The 25,724-nt window shown below is 36.1% G+C and overlaps 1 protein-coding gene across 1 annotated transcript; it reads left to right on the top strand.

The window, feature by feature from the left end:
- The first annotated feature begins 15,203 nt into the window (after positions 1-15,203).
- On the top strand, positions 15,204-17,129 carry LOC128226054 (uncharacterized). Its single transcript, XM_052935952.1, has 2 exons — positions 15,204-16,098; positions 16,435-17,129. Exons 1-2 carry the CDS (start codon positions 15,240-15,242, stop codon positions 17,127-17,129), a joined length of 1,554 nt encoding a protein of 517 aa, XP_052791912.1. The 5' UTR covers positions 15,204-15,239.
- The last annotated feature ends 8,595 nt before the right edge of the window (positions 17,130-25,724 follow it).

Raw genomic sequence — 25,724 nt, 5'->3', positions numbered from 1 at the left:
CTGTCAACAGTAAGCGAAATATTGCATCATCTTGAATTTGTAAGGTGTCCTAGAACCCGCCCCGAATTCAGTTAAGGCAAACTTAACGGTGTCTGCTGCTGACTTTTGCTTTTGATTCCCGATTTGCTTTGTATGCGCTGCGATGCAACAGGAATACAGACAGCAACAAAGTTGGCAATTTGTAATCACTAAGCCATTTACGGCAAGCTTCAGGATAATCTCTAAAATATTTTTCAAGATGTCTGAAAATGTGATGACGCCACCGGCGATTAACTCAGTTTTAATAATCCTACGTAGACCCATTCGATAATATAAACAATGTATTGAAATAATTGATTGGTGTCTGGAGAAACCTCAAAAGAAACTTTTCGGACCGGTTTTATGTCTATACTTCTCTTTTCTAAAATAGTAAGTATGTCCCTTGACGGTTGAAAACACACACATACGTTTTCAATATGGGCGTCGCAATGATTGACTACTTTTAAATACCCGTTATAGTTCCGAGGTCATATTTGTTGGATAATGGTGTTTCGAACAGTTAGCTTACGTGAGCGACCGTTAGTGTGTGTTTCTCTTACAGATGTCCGGCAAGCTAATGGAGGCCATGTGGCGTATCGACGCCACGGGTTACAGTTCACAAAACATCTTCCTCACCTACCGTTACCAATATTCCATTACCGACATTGGTAACGAGGAGTTCACTTACGGTTCTTAATTCAGGTACAAGTTCATCTGATATGTCCACAGTGTAGTTATTTATTTTTTTGTCTTGTGTGGCCGTTGTATATGTCTTAATTTCTCTTCAACATAACATATCGCTTAAGCTAGGGGTGACTATAATGAAAATGTTGCACATTTAATAGCAGTCAATAAAAACTAGAACTGTTAATAACATTCCTACGAAGTAGAATCGAGCAGTATGTACAAATAAAATTGAGCAGGTGCTTTCAATTTCGTGAAGGAAAAATGGACTTACAAAGGTATTCTTTACTGAACAATTATGCTTTGCACGGATTACTCATTATTAAAACCTTTACACCGTTTTTTTCTATAAAAGATGAAGTGATATTTGTCATTTGGACCTTAACGTCAAATGAGTTTCCTGGTGCGGTTTGTGAATTGTACTCATTACATTTGTCGATATCAAAAAACCTTTTTCGACTATCAGGATTTAACAAATGTATTCTCAACAAATAAGGCGCCGATTAAAAGAAATAATTCACGCGCATTCAGTGCTCTTTATGTCTTTTAAGAAAGAAAGTATTGGATAATTTTAAAAATCCCAGTTCTGCTCGAAAATGAGTGTTTCTGCTCCGTGATATTCGTGAATACTACGTCTCGATTCTCCATCTCGATACATAAGATGGTTTAGGACATCTTAAGCCACCTTAAAGGGGCATAACATAGCTTCATGCCATATTTGAAAGCACTATTATTATGATTTATTCAGTTGACATTCATGATTAACACATGTGTTTAAAAAATATATTAACTTGGGAAGTAGTGGTCACATAGTTATTCTGTCTTAAGAGTATTGTATTATTTCGTGATTTTTAGATGTTAAGTATGCAATTTTGTTTGAAACAGTTTACTTTAGTATTATTTTTTAAGAATACATTTGTTTTAACAAAAACGTTTCATTAACACAGTCTATGAGGGAATGAAGTTTTAAGAAGACCGAGATAAATGTTAGATTTTGAATATGTCGTAATATTTTTAGACTGATACACGCTAGTGTTGTTATTAATTTTTTGGAGTAATCAGAAATTATTTCACCTTGTGTATGTATCCAATTGTAGAGGTATAGTAATAAATATACATGAATACGGGATGCCTGGTTATCCGATGTAATTGTATCCCCACTTGCAAAGGTGTAATGTGTAGTAAAAGAAAAAGTAATAAAATAGACTGATAATTATATGTCAAAGAAGCACCTAAGGTGTTGAAAATTTGCATAGGTCCGTTCATGTCCTAATTCAGGTATCAAAGTACTATAATTTATGTATAAAATAGTTATGGTCAATCATACTTTACACCTTATAATTCTGCAATTGATACGTATACTGCATGGGGTAAAGCTATCAAAGTTTTTAAGCTTCAAGTACCTACAATTTTTTATAGATCAAAAGAGATCTTCCTACCAAAGTTGTCTACCCTATACTCGCTTATCACGGTAGCGTTTCGAAATTGATCTCATATCTTACTTATTCGTTTTCGCGCAAATTTTTTCTAAAAAGATTTGGTCTTTATTTGACATTCTTTTTGAACTAAAAATATTTATAGATCAATTGAAATCTTCTTTCTGAAGAAGTTTGTCCGAAAGCCACTTAAGCCTAGGACGTCTCGTACTAATGCTCAGAACGTTTTAGATGTTGATCTTGTTTACGAAGAAAATAAGTGTCTTTATACATATACAAATACTACATACATGACGGTGTTGCGTATGTAAAACTTCCATAACAAAGCTTATTTATTTGTTGTGAATGACTAAGACAAGAAAACAAGAAACAAGGGAATACTGCGCATCATAGAACAAAACCTAATGATTCCGAGTTTCATTTAACCGTTTTCCTTTCTTCCCTTAAATTATGCACAACTCTCGGTCGTTAGATTCGGCATTCATTCAAAATAGGTAGAAGATAGCTCCATGGCAATGATCGGTAAACACCACAGCATTCCGTTTGTACAGATTCCAAGGCAATCTAGGTTGAAAGCGGAATAAGTAACAAATGCTATCACTGACTTACGGATAACACATTAGCCAAGACCACGACATATACAGCTGGCCAAAATGTATTCGGTTGTTAGTTGTCGATCAACCAACGTGCTTTCCATTTCGGAGCTTTTAATCATCTCAGAGTTTTAAAGACCAGTGACCGGCCTCTCGCGCGAATGCAGGAAACTCATCGTCAAGTGCCTTTTGCATGATTGTGTTGAAGATAAAGAGCAACGTACTGTCAATGAGTTTCCGATGTTTTCACGGTACTGGGTAAAGGTCGTCGAACGAGTTCCAGCTGCTAGTCCAGTTGTTGTAACTAGTAAATACTTTGCAAAACCGGCAACCGAGCTTGTTTCTTACCGTCAAAATATGCTCAGCAACCATTGAGTGCCTATCGAATTACAATCCTAGAGCTACAAACAGATCAGATACAAGAAAATAATGTCCATGAACATTTCATTTGCAAACAGTTTTTTGTTTAAATACTAAAACGTTTATCGATCCTCAACCCATTAACATACAGTTTTACAACCAATCTTTCTCAACTCGCGACCAGTGATTGTCAAGAGATGCTACATTACATTTGCATTTAATTTCAATTGCTTTTTAAGGACCCCCAGTGTCAGAACCACTTGGCTTGTCCGAATGGCGATACTGGATGATGTCCAATCACCCTGAAGTGCAATTTTTGAGTTTTTGAAGCCTGTGACCTCTGTAAGCCGGTATGTTTTAAGGTTGTATTTGCTACTGACCAGACTTGATTTGCGTCCGTCATCTACCCATTTACCGTCTATTTTTATTACCGTTATGTAGGTTTGTTTTAGGAGCAATATCAGGGACGGAATTTGCTATGGGCGCTGGTTTCTTGAAGTAAACTTTTCCGTGGATAAATTGGACAATCCACCCATGCAGTGTATCGTGGGCGAAATGTGGATCAAGCTTGGTCTGAAGTTCAGCAATTCACTGAACACGTTTCTTTCTATCGGAAATCATACGTACACAAACAACCATGACAATGCTTTATATATGTGTTCCGTCAGTATCGTGTCACAAGTCAGTAAAACATTACAGACTATAAAAGCCATATACTTATTTTCAGGCTTATTTTTAAATTTAAAGTGATTTCATCTATGAAGAACGTTTGCTTTCATTTGGTTGATTTTATAAAGTATACAGCCTACTTTTTTCCTTGTCTTAGTGAAGCTGCTACTTCGTTTTAGCCATATTGATATAAATCGAAGAATTAAAGAAACAAAATACACACACACACACACACACACACACACACACACACATGCCATATATTTACTTTACATTTATATTTTATATTCCATTTATTTTCAGCCTGCAACGATACTTTGTAAATAGCATGGTGCAGGATTTATTTCAAAGCTATTATTCTTGTGTTGATGTATGACTTTTGAATAAACCGCAGATCATTTCTAAATAACCACCTTATATTTTGTTTCGAAATTAAAAAAAATTGAATGATTCAATGTATTTCCTGTACAACATCTTGCTGAATACCAAAATAGTTTGTTACATTAATAAGATAATCGATGAGCCCCGAAAAGCAAACGTCGCAAACAAGGGTAAAACATTCATAAAAGGAAAGTTTGCGATTAAAACACAATTAAAAGTATGATACGGATAACAAATGCACAATTTGTAAATCTAATGATAAACGTTACAAAAAATCTACGCTTAGCTGAAGTTTCAAACGGGGCAGAATATGCAATTGCTTTTTTTAAAGATTAAAATAGTGGTTGAGAACGATTTCGCTATACAGATAATTGGTGGAAAACATGTCATTGGGCTGAGTATCACTGAAAAAACTGAAAATATTTTGAGATTTGGCGAGGGCTTTCTTAGGAAACGATTTTTTAAAGTCCTCAATATAGTCATATAGTAAAAAGGCTAGAAACGAACTTACCTGGCATAAAGGAATATAATAAATGGCCACTTAAGGAAAATTTATGTGACATTTTTTGGAAACTGGAGGACAGTGGTTCATGAGGAGAAGATTTTAGATACACGTTACGTGGTTAAAGCGCCGCCCACTGTCGACAAGTGATTTTGACCAAACGACATGGTTTAAAGTTCTTTGGTAAAATACCACCTTAAAACATTTCTTTTAAATAAATTCATCTAGTTGTCAGGAGCAATATACAACCAAGGTTTTTTGGTGCTATGTCAAACATTTGTCGCGATTCTGCACCTTGCAAAAGAGATATGGGTCATATACAGACGAATCAGGTGAAAGTATTTAGTGATCTTTCATTGTTCTAAGCCAAAACATGTTGCCGATGTCATCTGATCTAAAATACAAAATGGGCCATCAACTATTTAAAACCAACCTTAAAAGGTTTAGATCAAACCATTTTCAAGTCGTTAAGTACATTTGTACATCTATATGAGCCCATTGCAAAGGGGCCATACCTTTATCGTGATACTAAAATTAGCCAACTTTTAAAACATAGCACATAACTGAATGGCCTATAATGCAAAACATTCAACCCATCAACATATCTCCCAGACTTATGTCGGGAGATACAACATAATAATCCACACAAAACACATTGAACATATAAGTATAGCACTGCCATGGTTGATAATCAAAGCAGGCTGCAGTCGGTCAAGGTCATTTCAACCATATACATTCTGAAAATAAATATAATCATGAGTATGTCAATAATGTTAAACATTTTTTATCATCAGGCCCCAATCGAAACTTCTTTAACCTGTTATTAAGCTAAAGCCGATTAGTAACTTAGCCCATAATTAAGTTGGATTTCACAAAACAAATAACGCGCATAAGCCCATAGACTCAAACCCGTTGCTTAAACCAGCTATAATGGTGGTTTAAGCGCAGTATAGATGAATTGAAAATGGCTGACATCTGACGCCGAATTCGTCATATTCGCAACCGCATCGCCGGTTTGCCTAATCCATTCCATGACAGAACCAGCCCGCTGGAAGTTATGTCTGAATTTGAGGCATTCAACCGCTACAGATTCCGACCACAGTCTATAATAGAACTTGTTGACATGGCGTATCAATACATCGCCCGGCCGACGAGTCGGTTGAATATTTTTCCGCTATTTCTAAATTTTCATGTGACGATGCAGTTTTTGTCCACCGGTATAGTAGTGGGTGCTGTCCATGGGATTTTTCCTTTGTCGGTATGCCGGGCGGTGAAAGGTGTCATTAAGGTGTTCGCTCAGATTGAAAGCAGGACGATCGAATTTCGAACGGATGTGGGAACATGTAAAGCAGAATTTTATCGAATTGCGGGCATGTATTCAATCGCAAATTGTCATTTTATTATTGTCAATAATCTGGGTCGTACTTCACTTTTAAAATAGCCAATGCATTTTCTTGCTGTTGAATCGGATGGGTAAACGCAAGCGGAAATACCCCGGGAAGTAGACGAGCTGTAAAACTTTTGATATATTTTTTATAAAATTATTCTGTTTGTCAATAATGTAGGATAAATTCTAGCCAGAAAATTATCCAATGCATATTGGATCATTTTAATGGAGGTTTGCGACATTGTGCCTTAGATGGCATTTTTGCTTCTGAACTTTTAAGTGGTTTTGGTATGAAGATGTTATTTAATATAATAAGATTCATAATTTGTGAAATTGTATGCTATTTTCGCAAACTTTATTCATTTATCTCATAATGAATCCTAATAAACCAAGTTTTTTTATCTTCATCAGCGATCAATACTGTAGCAAGGATATGGGTACTTCATACCTTTTCTAATGTTGATGATTCATTAATGACTGAATGAGTGACAGTCTTTGGAACTGCAATGTGAATACACGTTTCTTAGTTAGTGATATCTGGTCACTAAACTTGTCATAAGCACAAATTGAAAGCTTTCCTTTACAAACAACAGTTTTATGACAAACATGATACCGCTGTTGGCGACACTAGAGTGCAAAACATGAAACATGTTGGTAGCATTTTAAGGAAGCATCACATCATAATCTTACCGAATTGGAATTAAGAAAGGCCAACATTCCAACCAAATTTGATTGAAATTCGTTTTTAAATTTGGAAACCTTTGGATACCAGCCTGAGGAAGTTGTTATTCTCGAAATTTGACCTAGTGACCATATGTTTAATAGAAAGGACTCACATTCTATGAAAACAAACTTTCTGATCAAACCGCATAAAAATGGTTGGTGGCAAATGCAGATTACAAGTATTTTGCATCATTTGATCTAATTATCCATTCCTTGCCTTGATGTTTTTTGTTGCACACATTTTTGTTTCATGAAGGGGTATGAGTAGCAATATTTGTTGCATGTTTGACTTGCTAGATCTTTAATAACTTAATGACCCCACATGACCTATAATTTACGCCTATCTAATCCAATAAATGAATATATGCTATAAACACATGTAAGTTTCATGAATTCAGGGAGACAGCGCCTTCGGCCTTTCCACCGCTTAGTTTAACGATTGCAAAGTTGGGATGAAACCTGCATGGATCAGTTTAAAATTGGATACCATTCAACCAGCTTAGCCAAAATTTCTAAGCTGAATAATAAACGGCTATAATTAGCATTATATGCAGTAGCCTACACCACATCAACATTATGTAAAGTGTAACATATATTACAATTTATTTTAAATTATCTTTACAAATGATATAATTATTTCATACATTATCACTAAGACTTCACTCATGTATTGCTATACATTTAATTCAAACCGTTTAAAATGACAATCATTGAGCATTGGTTGCAAAGAAAAAGTGCAATATAATTTCTCTGACACCACTGGTAATGTATTAATATATAATTGCAATGAAAACGGAATTATAAAATAAAAAAATATATGTAATTCTCATTGATTTTGTATTTGTGGTAACCTTTGACCGCAATATCAGCATGTAAACTTGACCTTGTTGAAATATACTATCATTCAGTGATCAGAAATATCTAACAAACAGACACTAATCATGACACAATTTTAACTTGATCTAATTCATATATGTTTAACAAGGTTTTAGAAATTCTTGTCCGGCTACGCACCTTACGAAATCACTTTTTGTAAAACATTTATAAATTTCCTATATAGGTCTGGTTTTTAATTAATATTGCACTTACACTTGAAAAAATCCTCAACAAGTTTTGGACATTACTAGATGCAGACAATTGAAATATTGCCTTGCTTGCACTTGAATTTATATATGCTTAAAGTTAAGATTAAAAAATTGTATAATGCTCAACATTGCTCAGTTCAAATTATGACACTCTTACTTACATGCGCCAACTCGAGGAGTTGAACTTGCGAGGCCTAATTGAGAAGCTAGTTCGCTTAACATTGCCCTAACCTGGCAACCAAGGATTTATTCTTATTTGACTGGTCTAAACAAGTATTTTGATCTAATATTACCTTAAATTGCAACTTTTGTGTCCGTCTATTTCCTTTAATACTGCAAACTTTATTACTCAATGCTCTTCTATGAACAGGTAGAAACAGTAGTATTAAAGTACAAATCGATTTGAAGTCACAATTTCATCCTTTGTGATGGAAAAGCACCTGCAGCTTAGGTGACTCAACAGTCAAAGTACTTAACTAATGTACTGTTAAGTATATACAAGAAAGCCCTTGGGCCATTATTGACTAGCAAGGAATATCACTCACTGGAACCGCGCTGCCATGTATAAACCTCAAATAATTAAAATGTGTGCTTATGATCACTGATAGCAATTAACAAAGAAGTTTTACAAGCTAGGATTCATTGATAAATATTGGGTGCTATACAAGTGACATTGTTTTCAAACTGCTTTGACAAAGTCTGTGAAACAAATGGACTGATTAGAAATATTAAAGCTTAACCACGAAATTAAACGTTTAATCCATAAGGGATATGCCAGGTCTACAAATGATATAGGATTTGTTAACGAAGGGTTACGCTCACTGACACAAAGCATATTTGTGGACAGTTTGCATTGGTAACCATTTTAAACATTGACCTTTGAGTGCAAGGTCATCCCTAATAGGAAGTGGACATCAGCACACAAGTTGTTAAACAACCGGTTGAGCACTTAACTAAAAATAACAGTCTCGTGACAATTCATTTATTATAAAAAAATGCTTCTGATTGTTTTTATTTAAGAACTTTCTCTTTGTGTCTACACTTTCACTACACAGTTCATTATAATATACACCATAAAAATCCCAAATACAATTAATCAATAGTATGTGTTACAAAAGAAAGTGATTCACATAAAGTCATCTTTAAAAATATTTGTTTGTAGAAGCTCGACTGACAGTTGATAGTTTGTTAAATGTTAAACCATCAGAAAATCATAAACAAGGGAGTCATGATGGCCCTGTATTGCTCACCGGAGTCGTTGCCAATTTGGCTGAATTAAACTTATGTGCCAATAAATTGCTACAGGTACAAGTAACTTACTAAATTAAGAAGCCTCAAATATTCAAATAAGGTTTTTCTAAGATTTGACCTTGTCACTCAGTTTTTGACCGAAGATGTACCTTATTGAACTTCATTGAACTTCATCAAGACAATAATTTTAAACATGTATCACAAAGAAATGAAAGAATCGATACAAAAAAAAACATTATTCGTAAACAAGGCTTTTCTGAAATTTTAAAACAATATTTTTAACCAATTTTTAGAAGTATTGGTCTACAGTTTGTTATTTTACATTTAAAATTGGTTTCTTCGCAACTCCTCTTACATTTCTCATGCGATTTCTACCAAACTTTCACAGATTGATGATCATAAAGTGGAGCAGCGCATAATGTCGGGCTTTTGCGATTCGACCATTTTTGAAAGAGTTATAGCCCTTTGTTTATTTTGCATTTAAAATTGGTTTCTTCGCAACTCCTCTTTCGTTTTTCATAGGATTTCTACCAAACTTTCACAGATTGATGATCATAAAGTGAAGCAGCGCATATTGTCTGGCTTTCCTGATTTGACCATTTTGAAGGGTTATTGCCCTTTGCTAATTTTACATTTAAAATTGGTTTCTTCGCAACTCCTCTTACGTTTTTCATGTGATTTCTACCAAACTTTCACAGATTGATGATCATAAAGTGAAGCAGCGCATAATGTCGGGCTTTCCTGATTTGGCCATTTTTGAAAGAGTTATTGCCCTTTGCTTATTTTACATTTAAAATTGGTTTCTTCGCAACTCCTCTTACGTTTTTCATGTGATTTATACCAAACTTTTACAGATTGATGATCATAAAGTGAAGCAGCGCATAATGTCGGGCTTTCCTAACTTGACCATTTTTGAAAGAGTTATTGCCCTTTGCTTATTTTACATTTAAATTTGGTTTCTTCGAAACTCCTCTTTTTTACGTTTTTCATGCGATTTCTACCAACTTTCACAGATTGATGAGCATAAAGTGAAGCAGCGCATATTATCGGGCTTTCCTGATTTGACCATTTTTGAAAGAGTTACTGCCCTTTGCTAATTTTACATTTAAATTTGGTTTCTTCGCAACTCCTCTTACGTTTTTCATGTGATTTCTACCAAACTTTCACAGATTGATGATCATAAAGTGAAGCAGCGCATATTGTCGGGCTTTCCTGATTTGGCCATTTTTGAAAGAGTTATTGCCCTTTGCTTATTTTACATTTAAAATTGGTTTCTTCGCAACTTCTCTTACGTTTTTCATGTGATTTATACCAAACTTTCACAGATTGATGATCATAAAGTGAAGCAGCGCATATTGTCGGGCTTTCCTGATTTGGCCATTTTTGAAAGAGTTATTGCCCTTTGCTTATTTTACATTTAAAATTGGTTTCTTCGCAACTTCTCTTACGTTTTTCATGTGATTTATACCAAACTTTTACAGATTGATGATCATAAAGTGAAGCAGCGCATAATGTCGGGCTTTCCTGATTTGACCATTTTTGAAAGAGTTATTGCCCTTTGCTTATTTTACATTTAAAATTGGTTTCTTCGCAACTCCTCTTACGTTTTTCATGCGATTTCTACCAAACTTTCACAGATTGATGAGCATAAAGTGAAGCAGCGCATATTGTCGGGCTTTCCTGATTTGACCATTTTTGAAAGAGTTATTGCATTTGCTTATTTTACCTTTAAAATTGGTTTCTTCGCAACTCCTCTTATGTTTTTGACTACAAAGTGACACAGCGCATATTGTAAGGTTTTTCTTATTTTACCTTTTTTGAAAGAGTTATTGCCCTTTCTTAATTTCATGCATTTTTTATGTTCCTGAGAAACTACCCTTTCCATTGATTGGCTTTCGTTACAAAAAATGTCCCCATGAGGCGGGGGATATAGCTGGTTGTGACCGCTCTTGTCACATTTATGACTACATAGAAGCTTGTGTATGCCTCAAATGAGTGTTTACATGCCTTTTTCAAACTTTAACAGTAGTGGCAGATAGTTTTATAAGTGTAAAACATTGTTTTTGTGTCTTGCTTGCATCATGATGTGCCAATAAGCTCCAGTTAGCTGCGCCTTTTTCCTCCCACCGGAAGTCCTGCAATCTGAATCCAGGAGATGCAGCTCTGAATCCAATATTTCAGTAGAATGAATATGTAAGTCAACTCTGTAGTACTTGTTTGTGTGTAAATGATCACAAGAGTGAGACTTATAGCAAATCAGGTGTAAATAAGCAACTTATAGACATTGGTGAAGTGCTGTACTCTGATTGTAATGCCAAATCTAGCATTCAAAACAGATACTTAAGTAAAAAAAAGTAAAAATGGGCATATTAATGCTATCTCTGCATATTCTACATCATGTAGCCACCTCATACATGAAAACACTAGCAGTTGTCATGAATCTTTCAGTTATGGTGTTTTTTTACAATTTCTTTTGTTGCGCCATTTGTCACTGAAGCAAACAGTTTGGCATATAGTGGTGTTTAGACTGTCTATAAACACATTATCACTAAATTTATTTTGTTAAACTGAACAGTTCTGTTACCTTTGTATATAAGTGGATAAGAAAAGCAAAATTTTGACAAGTTAAAGCATTTCAGTTTGGCTCTATGTCATTTCAGAAAACTGGAGCCTTCAGGAAGTCAATGCCACCATGGTATTGATTTACTCAGCTCTGATGTACTCAGCTGTGATGTAACATGCCTTCAAGCCACTATCCGAAGAACATTCGGACGTTCTAAATGGACCATTGCCCTGTTGCCATGGAAATCAAACTGTCACTTGTTTTGAATATGAGATGTACCACGAACTGACCATAAACTTTTCGGATGCTCAGTTTATTCCATCAGCCAATTTCGATGTAAATTTTACTGAATAATGACAAACAGTCTTACTCATAAGCATCTCTTACTCATTCGTATTCCACAACTTAACATGCTTGCAATTACATTGTGCCATCTATCATAATATAGCAATGCTGCAATGACCACATTTTTTTGTACCAGATGTTGCTTTATACTGAAACTTTTATTGAAAATGGTGTATAAACACTGACAACACATAAATGTTTCATTCATAAATTTGTACATGTTCTTTCAGTGTTGATAATGTTGACATATTTCATGTACATTTACACATGTGTATATTGCCAACCTCATCAAAACATGCATAGTTTGCTCACATACATATTTCCAACACAGACATTTACTGAATGTATTACTACTTTACGTTGATTTTGATATGTAAATAAAACATTGTACTACTCGTTTGTACAAAACACTTTTCATTTGCTATGTTGTTTGTTTCCATGTTCTGTCTGCATACAGATGGTATTTTCATATCAATTTTTAGCTCGACTATTCGTAGAATATGGAGAGCTATACTACTCACCCAAGTGTCGGCGTCGGCTTCACACCTTGGTTAAGGATTTGCGTGCAAGAAACATTGGTTAATATCTCAGTTACTTCTTGAGGTATCGCATTGAGACTTGATACAATGGTACTCAACCATCCAACCTACTTAAATAACAAAGTTAGATAACTGTACTTTGCATTTAATGCAAATTATAGGCTTTTATTATTTGACTAAGAAATTCTGGTTAAGGTTTTGCATGCAAGCACACATAGGTAAATATCTCATTAAGTACTTGAGGTATTGCATTGAGACTTGATACAATGGTACTCAACCATCCAACCTACTTTATAAACCAATTTAAACAACTCTACTTTGCATTTAATGCAAATTATAGGCTTTTATTTTTTAACTTAGAAATTCTGGTTAAGGTTTTACTTGCATGCACACATAGCTAAATATCTCATTAAGTACTTGAGATATTGCATTGAGACTTGATACAATGGTACTCAACAATCCAACCTACTGAATTAACAAAGTTAGATAACTGTAGTTTGCATTTAATCCAAACAATAGGACTTTATTATTCGACTTAGAAATTCTGGTTAAGGTTTTGCGTGCAAGCACACATAGGTTAATATCTCAGCAGCTACTTGAGGTATTGCATTGAGACATGTTACAAGGTACTCAACCATCCAACCTAAATAATTAACCAAGTAAGATAACTTGACTTTGCATTAAATGCAAATGATAGGCCTTTATTATTCGACTTAGATATTTTGATTAAGGTTTTGTGTGCAAGCACACATTATATAAATATCAAAGCAACTACTTGATGTATTGCATTGAGACTCATACAATTGTACTCGACCATCAAACTTCCCCATGTAAGATAGCTCTAGTTTCATTTAATGCAAATAGTTGCCCTTTATTATTCGACATAGAAATTCTAGTTAAGGTTTTGCGTGTAAGCACACTTAGGTAAATTTCTCAGCAACTTCTTGATGTATTGCATTGAGACTTTATACAATGGTATTCAACCACTAAATGTCATTGAATAACCAAGATATATAACTGTATTTTGCTAATAATTGCCCTTTATTATTAGACTTAAACATTCTGGTTAAAATTTTCCATGTAACCACATTTATGTTAATATCTCACCACATGAATTGCATTGAAATCTTATCTAACAGCGATCCATGCATGTTTCGCCAAAACTGTTCAATCCGTACACTGAACAGCGGCGGAATAGTCGAGCCCGCTGTCTCTGTGACAGCTCTTGTTCAAAATTAACGTGATGTTCATTTTCATTGTGAAACTTGTCCCTTGGGAACAATATTAACATCTTTTAGCAGACATGCCTGGATGAGTTTTAAAAAAATGACCATATTATGCATACTTACAGCATGAAAATATACAATGACATACATTTCATATCAACTTGTGTATCTGTATTTCCCTTTCAACTACTTCGAAATAACAAACGTCCCAACCCTTAAATGTTCAAACATATTCTACATACATTATTTTTATCTTACACTGTATATATATGTTCTATATGTATATATCTTGCCTAATAAAATTGTTGTGAAACATATGAACCCCACCGTTCAACTTTCCTGTGTGTTCCTATCAATTTGTTTATGACATTCCTGTCATCATTTGAATAAATTGCTTACTCTCTTGGGGTCACCGTTCCTCAGCGCTCTTAGCGCTTTGATTCTCTGAAGCTCTTATGTAAAGGACGCTTCTAGGAAAATATGTACGTCAGCTAATTGTGTAAACCATTTATTTCGCTTATTACGGAAATAAGGTCTTAAATTTACATTCATTAATTTCCCTATAGCATAAGGTGTGTTCCCTAATTTGAAATATAAATTGTTAAATCTTAATACTTAATTCTCATTGTCTGTGCTCGTGAGTTCTGATTGGATCAGAAGATTAACAGTTAGTCGAATGGTATATGTTTGTGTTGTCCTGTGTACATGTACATAATTCTCTTCGCAATTAATTTACATTCATTTTACTTCGCGTATAGCGTATAGGAATTTACCCTTGTGAAATTAGGCAATAACTCGCGCATAACGATTGGTATGTAGCCAAGGTACTCGTAAAATAGCAAAGTCCTTCACCGGTACAGTCAAAACTCGTTATGTCGAAGTTGTTTGACCATGGGAAATATTTCGAGCAAAAAATATCCGATATAACCGAAATACAAAACATGTCTTACTCAATCGAACACATTCGAAAATAAGTTCGACACAACCAGAACATCGAGACAACAAAGTTCGACATACCGAGTTTCGACTCTATTTTATTACCTAAGATAAAACTATTTAGCGCTTTAAGAAAAGTAATTGTTCTAGTAGGCATACAGTGTATTTTCTTCTGGGGAATCTACGTAAGTGTACATACTACTGACACCATACCGTATACAACTGTGCGTAATACTAACACCATATCATTGTACGAACATTTGACTAATAATTATGTTATTTACAATTCATTCGAAAGTAAAGGCATCTTATTTCCAATTGTGTGTTTTAGATGGACGGGGAACCTGAACATAACGCCTGGATGTCTTTTCGTCTCTCACGAGCTCTGGACGACATTGGCGTTAACCGCCGAGTTGTTAAAAAAAGGCGAGAAACATTCCTGCTTGAAGAGGCGATAATGAATCTTTATGGAATATTTAGTGGTTTTGATAATACTAATTTTTATTTCGGTAGCCAGTCAGAGGGATCTACAACCCCGGGGATGAATTCAGACGTGGATATTCTTACGTGCAAGCATAGTACCAACATCATGTCAGACTGGGCAGACTGGGAGGCAGGGAGACAGAACGCCCTGATGGTGAAAGAGGAGACAACTCCGCCACAACACTATTGGCTTCAATTTATCAAGCCAGATTCTCCAGAACCTTATAGATATATCGGACAGAAACTGATAAATTGCTTAGCGCATGTAGATAGACGGGTGTTTATAAGTAATAAAGTTTTTCTAAATAGTGTCAAACCACATTTTGGAGATGACTTAATATGTTGTGGTCCTTCAACTAGTTTCGATGAAATGATTGACATTGTTTTAGCTTTCAAATGTAAAGTTGTCCCACCAGAAGTTTACCGATGGTTTCACCGACCCAGACGTGGACATTGGCCAACACCGGAAATGATGCAAGCTGCAAGTGAATGCTCTTGTTTTCTTATTCCTGATGGACATTTCGAGAGTTTGAACAATAATATTGAGTGGCGAATTTCACCGAGCCAAATCGAACGCATTCTTGTTTTTAACTTTACAATAGTGCAGTTAAAATGCTACGTCGTCTTGAAAATGATCAAGAAACACATTATGGAACACTATTTAAGTCATAATAGTAAATTAACTTCGTTTCACTGCAAGACTGTTATGTTCTTTACACTGGAGAGAGTATCGCCAGCGGAGTGGAGAGAAGATCGGCTCATCGAATGTATAGGTTATTGTTTGCAAACACTGCAAATGTTCTTGATAAGGGGTCATTTGCCACACTATATCATTCCTGAATCGAACCTTTTCGAAGGAAAAATCACTCGCCGCTACCAACTGGTATTACTCGAAAAGATAAAAGAGTTTTTGAAAAGCAATTTAACGATACTACACGACTTGAAGATTGATGGCATAGGACAAAGGATCCAAAACCTTACAACTGGAATGTTTGAAACTCGATCAAAATATTTCTGTAAAATAAATCATGGTTTAGCAGAACGAATAATTAGATTTGATAATCGGTATTTCCTATATATCCAAATTAATTTGTCGGATCCTGCAACGTATCGATTATTATTAACTGCATTATATACACATGAGGATGATAACGTTACCTATATATTATCTCGCTATGAGCTACAGGCACTTGCACTGTATCAACCGCGCATTTACTCTTTATTCGCATCATTTTTTTCGTCTTTTTACATAGAACATGAACTTGAACTCACACCAGAAATATTGTATCTCTATGAACGTTCTCTTGACACTGACGTGGCGTCTAGCAGACTGAAATTGGCGTCAACGTTTTACTGCAGGGGAGATTCACATAGAGCGGCAGACGTGCTGAATGACGTTGAACGTAGATACGGTAATAATGTGCATGCTGTATGTCAGTGTGGAAGGAGAACATATAAACCCGACGATTTGCTCATTGAAAGTACAACGGATGATTGGAACTATGATACAGTAATACGTAAAGTTGCCCTTTGCGTGACGTTTAAAGATTCAGACATTTTCTGTGTGCCACCAATTCTTTTATATGAAATGAACAGGGCTGTGAATGACGATGCTCAACATAGAACCAGGGAGGAAAGATTCTGGATGGATATGGCCGCAGTAGACTCTCGACCATTCCTCTTCTACCTACAGTATCTCACGTACAGGGAACTGGGTCTTCGTACTAGACAGTTACTAGCACACAACAATTTAAAAACCTGTTTAAATAATCAAGACATAGTAAGGACAATGTATCATCCTGAGACGGCTTGCAACTTGCTGGGGCACTGCTCGGAGATGGAAGGAAATCCGCTCCAAGCGTTAAATTTATACATCCATTCTGTTCAAAACGTTCCTAGAAATAATGCAGCCAACTGGCATATCAGGAGACTAACAGGCCATTTATAGTGAGGGAGTGCGACTGAAGCGGTTACAAATTTTACAGACTATTACTGTGAAATGTAATAGTTGATATGTAGTGATTGCTTCCACAATAACCGTTTTGAGTGCAACCTTCATATCAAGCTAGTGAAGAAAACAACGTTTCCGATATAACTCATTATATTACAAAAACACATTATAGATGTCTTTGACTCTTGTTTATATTTGCTTTGTTGTATTGGCATGTACATTATTATGCAATATTTGAAGGAATGACAGCTTAAGGAAGGGCCGAATATTGTATATGTGGTACTGGGTGTCAGTTTTGTCCGAGCCCTGCAATAATGCCGCAAACACTGACATCCGATATTAAGAAAATATCATTAGGCAAACTCAAAAAGACATAAAAGAAAATATTTGTCAAGGAAGTTATTAATGACAGAATGGATTTAATTAGAGTGTTAAACGTTCGATATTAAAAATGTATTATTGTTGTACAAAAGGCGAAATAAATAACATATGTAATGCAGTTAATGAGTTTTATGTTGTTATTATTATTGTTCCAAAATCGGACTCCAAACTGTATCGATATTTGAATCGAATCGGAAGTAAAATGTATTTTTACTATTGGTGTAATTTTGTTGATTATATTTGTATATCAAATAAAAAAGGTTAAATAATGAACTAAGACCATGTACATATATCAGAAAGAATACTTCAACAGTCGAAACTCATTATGTCGAACTCTTGAATCTCGATGTTCCGGTTATGTGGATCTTATTTTCGAATGTGTTTGGTTTAGTAAGACATTATTTGTATTTTTGTTATATCGAATTATCGTTATCTCGAAGTATTTCCCGAGGTCCAAACGAATTCGACAAAGCGAGTGTTAACTGTATGTGTATTTTAATAATAGCTCGATAGCATTAAGCTGACATTAACTCCTACGTGTTTGACTGAGACAGTTTAACGTCAACGTTAGAGGTTAAGGTTTCCCGCCAAAAACACAGTGATTGTATCAAATAATTCGAAGAAAGTACAACTAAATGCTCGTATGGCGAAACCTCAAGAACGGACGGTTAACTCTCGTTACAGTTTAAGGTGTTCCACCCAAAATGTAGTGAATGTATCAAACAATACAAAATAAGTACAACTAAATGCTTAACCTCATTAAGTACTGTCGGTCAACTTCCGTTTCATTTAAAGTTGTTCCACCAAGAGTGCAGTGAAAGTATCAAACAATTCGATTTAATCATGAACTAAAAGAGCTTTCTTAATACAACGTTAAGAACAGACGCTTAATTTTCGATACTTTTAATGATCTACTTTTCATATTGATTGAAACAGTCAGTACAATGCACCTACATTACTGGCATTGCAGTTATAGTTTTATTTTAGTTTAATTGCGTATTCTCTCTAAGATGAAAATACAGAGATTCCTCGGAAGCAGATGAATGAAAAAACAGTCTCAGTTTGAATGATATGTATTGATAACACTGTCAACAACCTCAACTCCTCTCAGCGATCCCGCGGTTTTAATTGGAATGAGATCATGTATTGACATCTCTGTCAACAACCTCAACTCCTCTCAGCGATCCCGCGGTTTTGATAGCACTGTCAACAACCTCAACTCCTTTCAGCGATCCCGCTGTTTTAATTGGAATGAGATCATGTATTGATGGCACTGTCAACAACCTCAACTCCTCTCAGCGATCCCGCGGTTTTAATTGGAATGAGATCATGTATTGATAGCACTGTCAACAACCTCAACTCCTCTCAGCAATTCCGCGGTTTTAATTGGAATGAGACCTTGTATTGATAACACTGTCAACAACCTCAACCCCTATCAACGATCCCGAAGTTTTAATTGGAATGAGATCATGTATTGATAGCACTGTCAACAACCTCAACTCCTATCAACGATCCCGCAGTTTTAAATGGAATGAGATCATGTATTGATAGCACTGTCAACAACCTCAACCCCTATCAACGATCCCGAAGTTTCAATTGGAATGAGATCATGTATTGATAGCACTGTCAACAACCTCAACTCCTATCAACGATCCCGCAGTTTTAAATGGAATGAGATCATGTATTGATAGCACTGTCAACAACCCCAACTCCTTTCAGCGATCCCGCGGTTTTAATTGACATCTCTGTCAATAACCTCTATGTCTATTAGCAACCACGCAGTCTCAATTTGAATAAGACCAGGTACTAACGGTACTGTCAACAACCACTACGTCTATCAGCAACCCAACAGTCTCGATTCATATGAGACAATGTATATAAAGTAATGTCAACAGCCATAACCTCGATCAACGACCCTGCATTTTCAGTATGAATGAGGCTATGTATTGACATAACTGTCAACAGCCAATACCTATAACAGCGACCATGCAATCTGAGTTTGAATGAGACCCTGTATTGACAACACTGTAAACAGCTTCTAGCTCGATCAGCGACCGCGCAGTTTTAGTTAATATGAGACCATATACTTATAACAATGTAAACAACCTTGGCCTCGATTAGCGATCCTGCAGTTTTAGTTTGAATATGACCATAAATTGAACGCAATGTTAGGAGCCTATATCTTGATAGCGACCCCTGCAGTTAAAGTTTGAATAAGACCATGTAATAAAAACACTGTTAATAGCTTCAACCTCTATCTGCGATCTTGCAGATTGAATTTGAATGGATTTATGTATTGACACCACTGTAAATAACCTTTTACTCGATCAGTGACCCCGCAGTCTCGGTTTAAATGAGTATTTGTATAACTGATTCATGTGATGCTTAATAATAACGACCAACATCTTCTTAATTTACCCCCTTAGTGCAATAAGGTTCAAAGTACATTTGAAATGTTTTCGAGGTAATCGCATTTAGATGTTTTACTTAAAGATGCACTCTGACTCCAAAATTAGATTTACCCCAATCGATACAATTTTTAATATACCAAAATGGAGGAATACATTTGTTAAACAATGGTTTTTATGAAGTATACCGAGTTTAATTTGAAAGAAAGGTACAGATAGAAGATCGCACTAAATCTTTTAGCACTCACCAATCATTTAATATATATGTATATATGTTGGTTGTAGACATTGTGTAACGTCTACAATGTCACGTGAGTAAGAGTCCTGCGACAACTACGCAGAAGTTGACGATAATAATACTGAGGTTATACATGACAATCAGATAAAAAATGCATAGAACATTGTAACACAAAAATATAAACAAGCACATGTATAACACTAAATTAGTTCATTTTTATTCATAGAATGCGCTCTATAATTCAGGTAGAGTGACTTTAATGTCTTATCGTTAAATCAATTTATTTTTAGGTCGGAATTTTGTTAAAGTAGAAATGCAGTCTCTCAAATATAGGGAAACAAAACTTGTATTAATTTAAGCTAAAAAGTAAAAGAAATGACGTTTGTTAAGTTTAATTGTCAGAACTTAATGGATTTTCTTCCTTTCTGTATTATGAATCACATGTTTTATACTAGTTTAAAGAATTATTATAATTGATATAACTACCTTAATGTTTCTTTCTATCTCTTAATATCCGTATGAAATGAGATGCAAAAATAGATGATAGAAAAGATTAAAGTCATAATAAATTAACAGGTTTAGCAAGTTTCGTCAAATTATACTCATGATGTTATTTCGTGTATTAAGACTAACAAAAAATATACGTATGATTATAATGTACGGTTACATTAAGACATTTGCAGGGTTGAAAGAGTCTACTGAATGGTCAATTTGTTATCAAACAAATACAAAAAAAATGCATAATTTGAGCAACACTAAGGCAAAATGTCAGTGTTTCCGATGTCCTTAATTGTCTTTACTATCTCTCAGTTATGAGAGACGTATTATGTGTTAAAAATATAAAACCAGTCGTAAATACACTACTGTAGATAAGTGCAGATTGTCGGAGGTCATGCCTGTTAACAAAGGGCAACTTATAAGCCCTACCTAATCTGGACGCGGATTGGTCAGTCGGATATCGACCGGCTAGTTTGACTTACAGCCGGCTCATGTTAATAATACATTCTTAATTATATTTTTGTTATGATACTTTTAAGCATTATACTTTCTCTTGATTATGGAAAAGAGTACCATATAACATTTGATGTCTTAATACTACAAGCATTTCCTTATTTACTGAATGAAAGGTGTGCCAGTGATGGTTGGAAATACATCGAACAAATGTGACGCTTAATGAACCCAACGTCTTTGACGTCATTGGACTGCGCCGGTCGGTTTCAGCCATTTGTCGAATGGATTGTATTTCAGCGAAATGTATTGCAATGAAAATTTCAGGAATTGTATCGGATATGTTACATGTATTGTATGTGAACTTTCTATGTTCTATTTGCAATGATATTTGAATTACTGAAAAAAAAGTCCACGTAATTCTGGATCAGCGTTCGTAGATGTAGTAGATATAATGCTATAACACTGAAATATACCAACAAGCCATTGTTGGTAAATATGTAAGTTGGCACCTATCCGCACTAAAGGGGAGAAATGTCCATTATGACCGTCAGTTGATAATTACTGTACTGGTGGCTTATTTGACGGACCGTTCATGTTCAGTATATTGAAAATATTTCGATTGACACTTAATGCTCAGTGTATTTTATGCTCGGTGTACTGATAGTTCTTTCAACGGACCGCTAATGCTCCGTGTACTGATAGCTCTTTTGACGGACCGTTAATGCTCCGTGTACTGATAGTTATTTCGACGGACCGCTAATGCTTCGTGTACTGATAGCTCTTTTGACGGACCTTTTATGCTCCGTGTACTGATATCTCTTTGGTCAGACAGTTAACGCTTTATTGCTCTAAATTATATTCTCATGTCTCTTATAGATGTAATGTTACAACATTGAAGAACGGACCGTTTATGCTCCGTGTACTGATATCTCTTTGATCAGACCGTTAACGCTTTATAGCTTTAAATTTATATCCTTATGTCACTTATAGATGTAATGTTACAACATTGAAATATGCCAACAACCCATTGTTGGCAAATAAGTTAGTACACACTTTTCCGCACTAAAGGGGACAAGTGATCATTATGATAGTCAGTTGATGATTAATGTACGGGTGGCTTTTTGGACAGTCCGCTAATGCTCCGTGTACTGATAGTTCATTTGACAGCCCGTTAATACTCGTTGTATTGATATTTCTTTTGATTAAAACTTAATGTTCGGTGTACTGAAAGTTTTTTTAAAGGACCTTTAATGCTCCGTGTAATGATAATTCTTCTGATGGACCGTTATTGCTCCGTGTACAGCCGGTTCCTTTGGCGGTCGTATATTGATGCATTTTCTGATCAGTTCTTTCAGGTAAGTATATTACTCGATGTTGTGACTGGTTGCTCATTTGACGTTCGTATATTGATCCATGTACCGATGGTTCCTTTTATGGTCGTAAGTTGCTCGATGTCGTGACTGGTTGCTCATTTGACGTTCGTATATTGATCCATGTACCGATGGTTCCTTTAATGGTCGTAAATTGATCGATGTTGTGACTGGTTGCTCTGTTGACGTTCGTATATTGAACCATTTACCGTTTGGTCCTTTTATGGTCGTAAATTGCTTGATAGACTGACTGGTTGCTCCTTTGACGTTAGTATATTGATCCATGTAACGATGGGTTTTTTCATGGTCGTAAATTGCTCGGTGGACTGGTTGGTTGCTCCTTTGACGTTAGTATATTGATCCATGTAACGATGGTTCTTTTTATGGTCGTAAATTGCTCGGTGGACTGGTTGGTTGCTTCTTTGACGTTCGTTTATTGATCCATGTAACTATGTTTCTTTTCATGGTCGTAAATTGCTCGATGGACTGACTGGTTGCTCCTTTGATGTTAGTATATTGATCCATGTAACGATGGTTCTTTTCGTGGTCGTAAATTGCTCGGTGGACTGACTGGTTACTTCTTTGACGTTCGTTTATTGATCCATGTAACTATGTTTCTTTTCATGGTCGTAAATTGCTCGATGGACTGACTGGTTTCTCCTTTGATGTTAGTATATTGATCCATGTAACGATGGCTCTTTTCGTGGTCGTAAATTGCTCGGTGGACTGACTGGTTACTTCTTTGACGTTCGTTTATTGATCCATGTAACTATGTTTCTTTTCATGGTCGTAAATTGCTCGATGGACTGACTGGTTTCTCCTTTGATGTTAGTATATTGATCCATGTAACGATGGCTCTTTTCATGGTCGTAAATTGCTCGGTGGACTGACTGGTTACTTCTTTGACGTTCGTTTATTGATCCATGTAACTATGTTTCTTTTCATGGTCGTAAATTGCTCGATGGACTGACTGGTTGCTCCTTTGATGTTAGGATATTGATACATGTAACGATGGTTCTTTTCATGGTCGTAAATTGCTCGGTGGACTGAATGGTTGCTTCTTTGACGTTCGTTTATTGATCCATGTAACTATGTTTCTTTTCATGGTCGTAAATTGCTCGATGGACTGACTGGTTGCTCCTTTGACGTTCGTATATTGACCCATGTACTAAAGGTTCTTTTCAATGGCTTAAGTTGCTCGATGTACTGATTGGTTGCTCTTTTGGCGTTCGTATATTGATCGGTCGTAAATTGCCCGATAGTTGCTTATTTGGCGTTCGTGTATTGATCCATGTACCGATGGTTCCTTTTATGGTCGTAAATTGCTCGATAGTTGCTCATTTGGCGTTCGTGTATTGATCCATGTACCGATGGTTCCTTTTTTGGTCGTAAATTTCTCGATAGTTGCTCATTTGGCGTTCGTGTATTGATCCATGTACCGATGGTTCCTTTTATGGTCGTAAATTGCTCGATAGTTGCTCATTTGGCGTTCGTGTATTGATCCATGTACCGATGGTTCCTTTTATGGTCGTAAATTGCTCGATAGTTGCTCATTTGGCGTTCGTGTATTGATCCATGTACCGATGGTTCCTTTTATGGTCGTAAGTTGCTCGATGTATTAATGGCATCACATGCGGTCGTGTACAAGCAAGTTTATGAACTAGTGGCGGTCGTATGTTGTTCCAAGTACTGGTGCTTCCTTCGAAGATCGTATATTGCTTGATGTCCTGATGGCTGCTTAGCTGGTCACTACATGCGCGATGTACTAACTTGTTTTTCTTTTGACGTTCGTATATTGATCCATGTAACTATGGTTTCTTAAATGGTCGTTCATCGCTTGATGTACTGATTGCACCTTGGACGGTCGTGTACTGCCCCCTTCAGTCATGGTACCTTGGATGGTCGTAAATTTTTACTGCTCCTTGCACATATGGCTCCTTTTATGGTCGTTTATTGCTCGATGTATTAATGGCATCTCAAGCGGTCGTGTACAAGCTATTTTATGTACAAGTGGCGGTCGTTTGTTGTTCCATGTAATGGTGCTTCCTTCGAAGATCGTATATTGCTTGATGTCCTGATGGCTGCTTAGCTGGTCACTACATGCGCGATGTACTAACTTGTTTTTCTTTTGACGTTCGTATATTGATCCATGTAACTATGGTTTCTTAAATGGTCGTTCATCGCTTGATGTACTGATTGCACCTTGGACGGTCGTGTACTGCCCCCTTCAGTCATGGTTCCTTGGATGGTCGTAAATTTTTACTGCTCCTTGCACATATGGCTCCTTTTATGGTCGTTTATTGCTCGATGTATTAATGGCATCTCAAGTGGTCGTGTACAAGCTATTTTATGTACAAGTGGCGGTCGTTTGTTGTTCCATGTAATGGTGCTTCCTTCGAAGATCGTATATTGCTTGATGTCCTAGTAGCTACTTACCCGGTCACTTATTGCTCGATGTACTGATGACACCGTGGACGGTCGTATATTGCTGCAAGTAATGATACCTCATTTAACGGTCTTGTACTGCTCCCGTTTTCTGATGACCCTTAAATAACCGTGTATTGCTCCGTGAACTGATGGTTCCTTTGACGATAGTAGATGGCTCCTTTGACGACCGTGTATTGCTCCGTGAACTGATGGTTCCTTTGACGATAGCAGATGGCTCCTTTGACGACCGTGTATTGCTCCGTGAACTGATGGTTCCTTTGACGATAGCAGATGGCTCCTTTGACGACCGTGTATTGCTCCGTGAACTGATGGTTCCTTTGACGATAGTAGATGGCTCCTTTGACGACCGTATATTGCTCCGTGAACTGCTGGCTTCTTTAACCTTCGTATATTGCGCCGTGGATTGATGGCTCCTTTGATGAACGGAGATGGCTCCTTTGAAGGCCGTATATTGCGCCGTGAACTGCTGGCTCCTTTAACCTTCGTATATTGCTCCATGTTCTGATGGCTCCTTTGACGATCGTATATTGCTCCGTGAACTGCTGGCTCCTTTAACGGTCGTATATTGCTCCGTGATCTGATGGCTTCTTTGACCGCCGTTTATTGATCAATGTTTTGGCTAGGTCAAACATCTGCAGAAATTATCCCCAAGTCTTAGAAAGTACAAACCCATTAAGGGTCTTACCTACGTACATGTATGACGAACCTAATTTTCGGAGGTCAGACCTTGATTATTCTCAAGCCACTTAGACAGCACATGGTTGAAAGTTTATATTTTGTTCATACGGACACTAAG

This window comes from Mya arenaria, chromosome 3, assembly GCF_026914265.1.
Source record: "Mya arenaria isolate MELC-2E11 chromosome 3, ASM2691426v1".
Lineage (NCBI taxonomy): Eukaryota > Metazoa > Mollusca > Bivalvia > Myida > Myidae > Mya > Mya arenaria.
Note: the sequence above shows the minus strand (reverse complement) of the source record. Positions and strands in the feature narration are given on the sequence as shown.

Bases quoted from the DNA above. Each gene is read 5' to 3' on its own strand.
- LOC128226054 (XM_052935952.1), top strand. From the start codon at position 15,240: ATGAATTCAGACGTGGATATTCTTACGTGCAAGCATAGTACCAACATC. The intron at 16,099-16,434 runs GCAATTTAACGA...CTTTTTACATAG, and splicing joins GATAAAAGAGTTTTTGAAAA to AACATGAACTTGAACTCACA.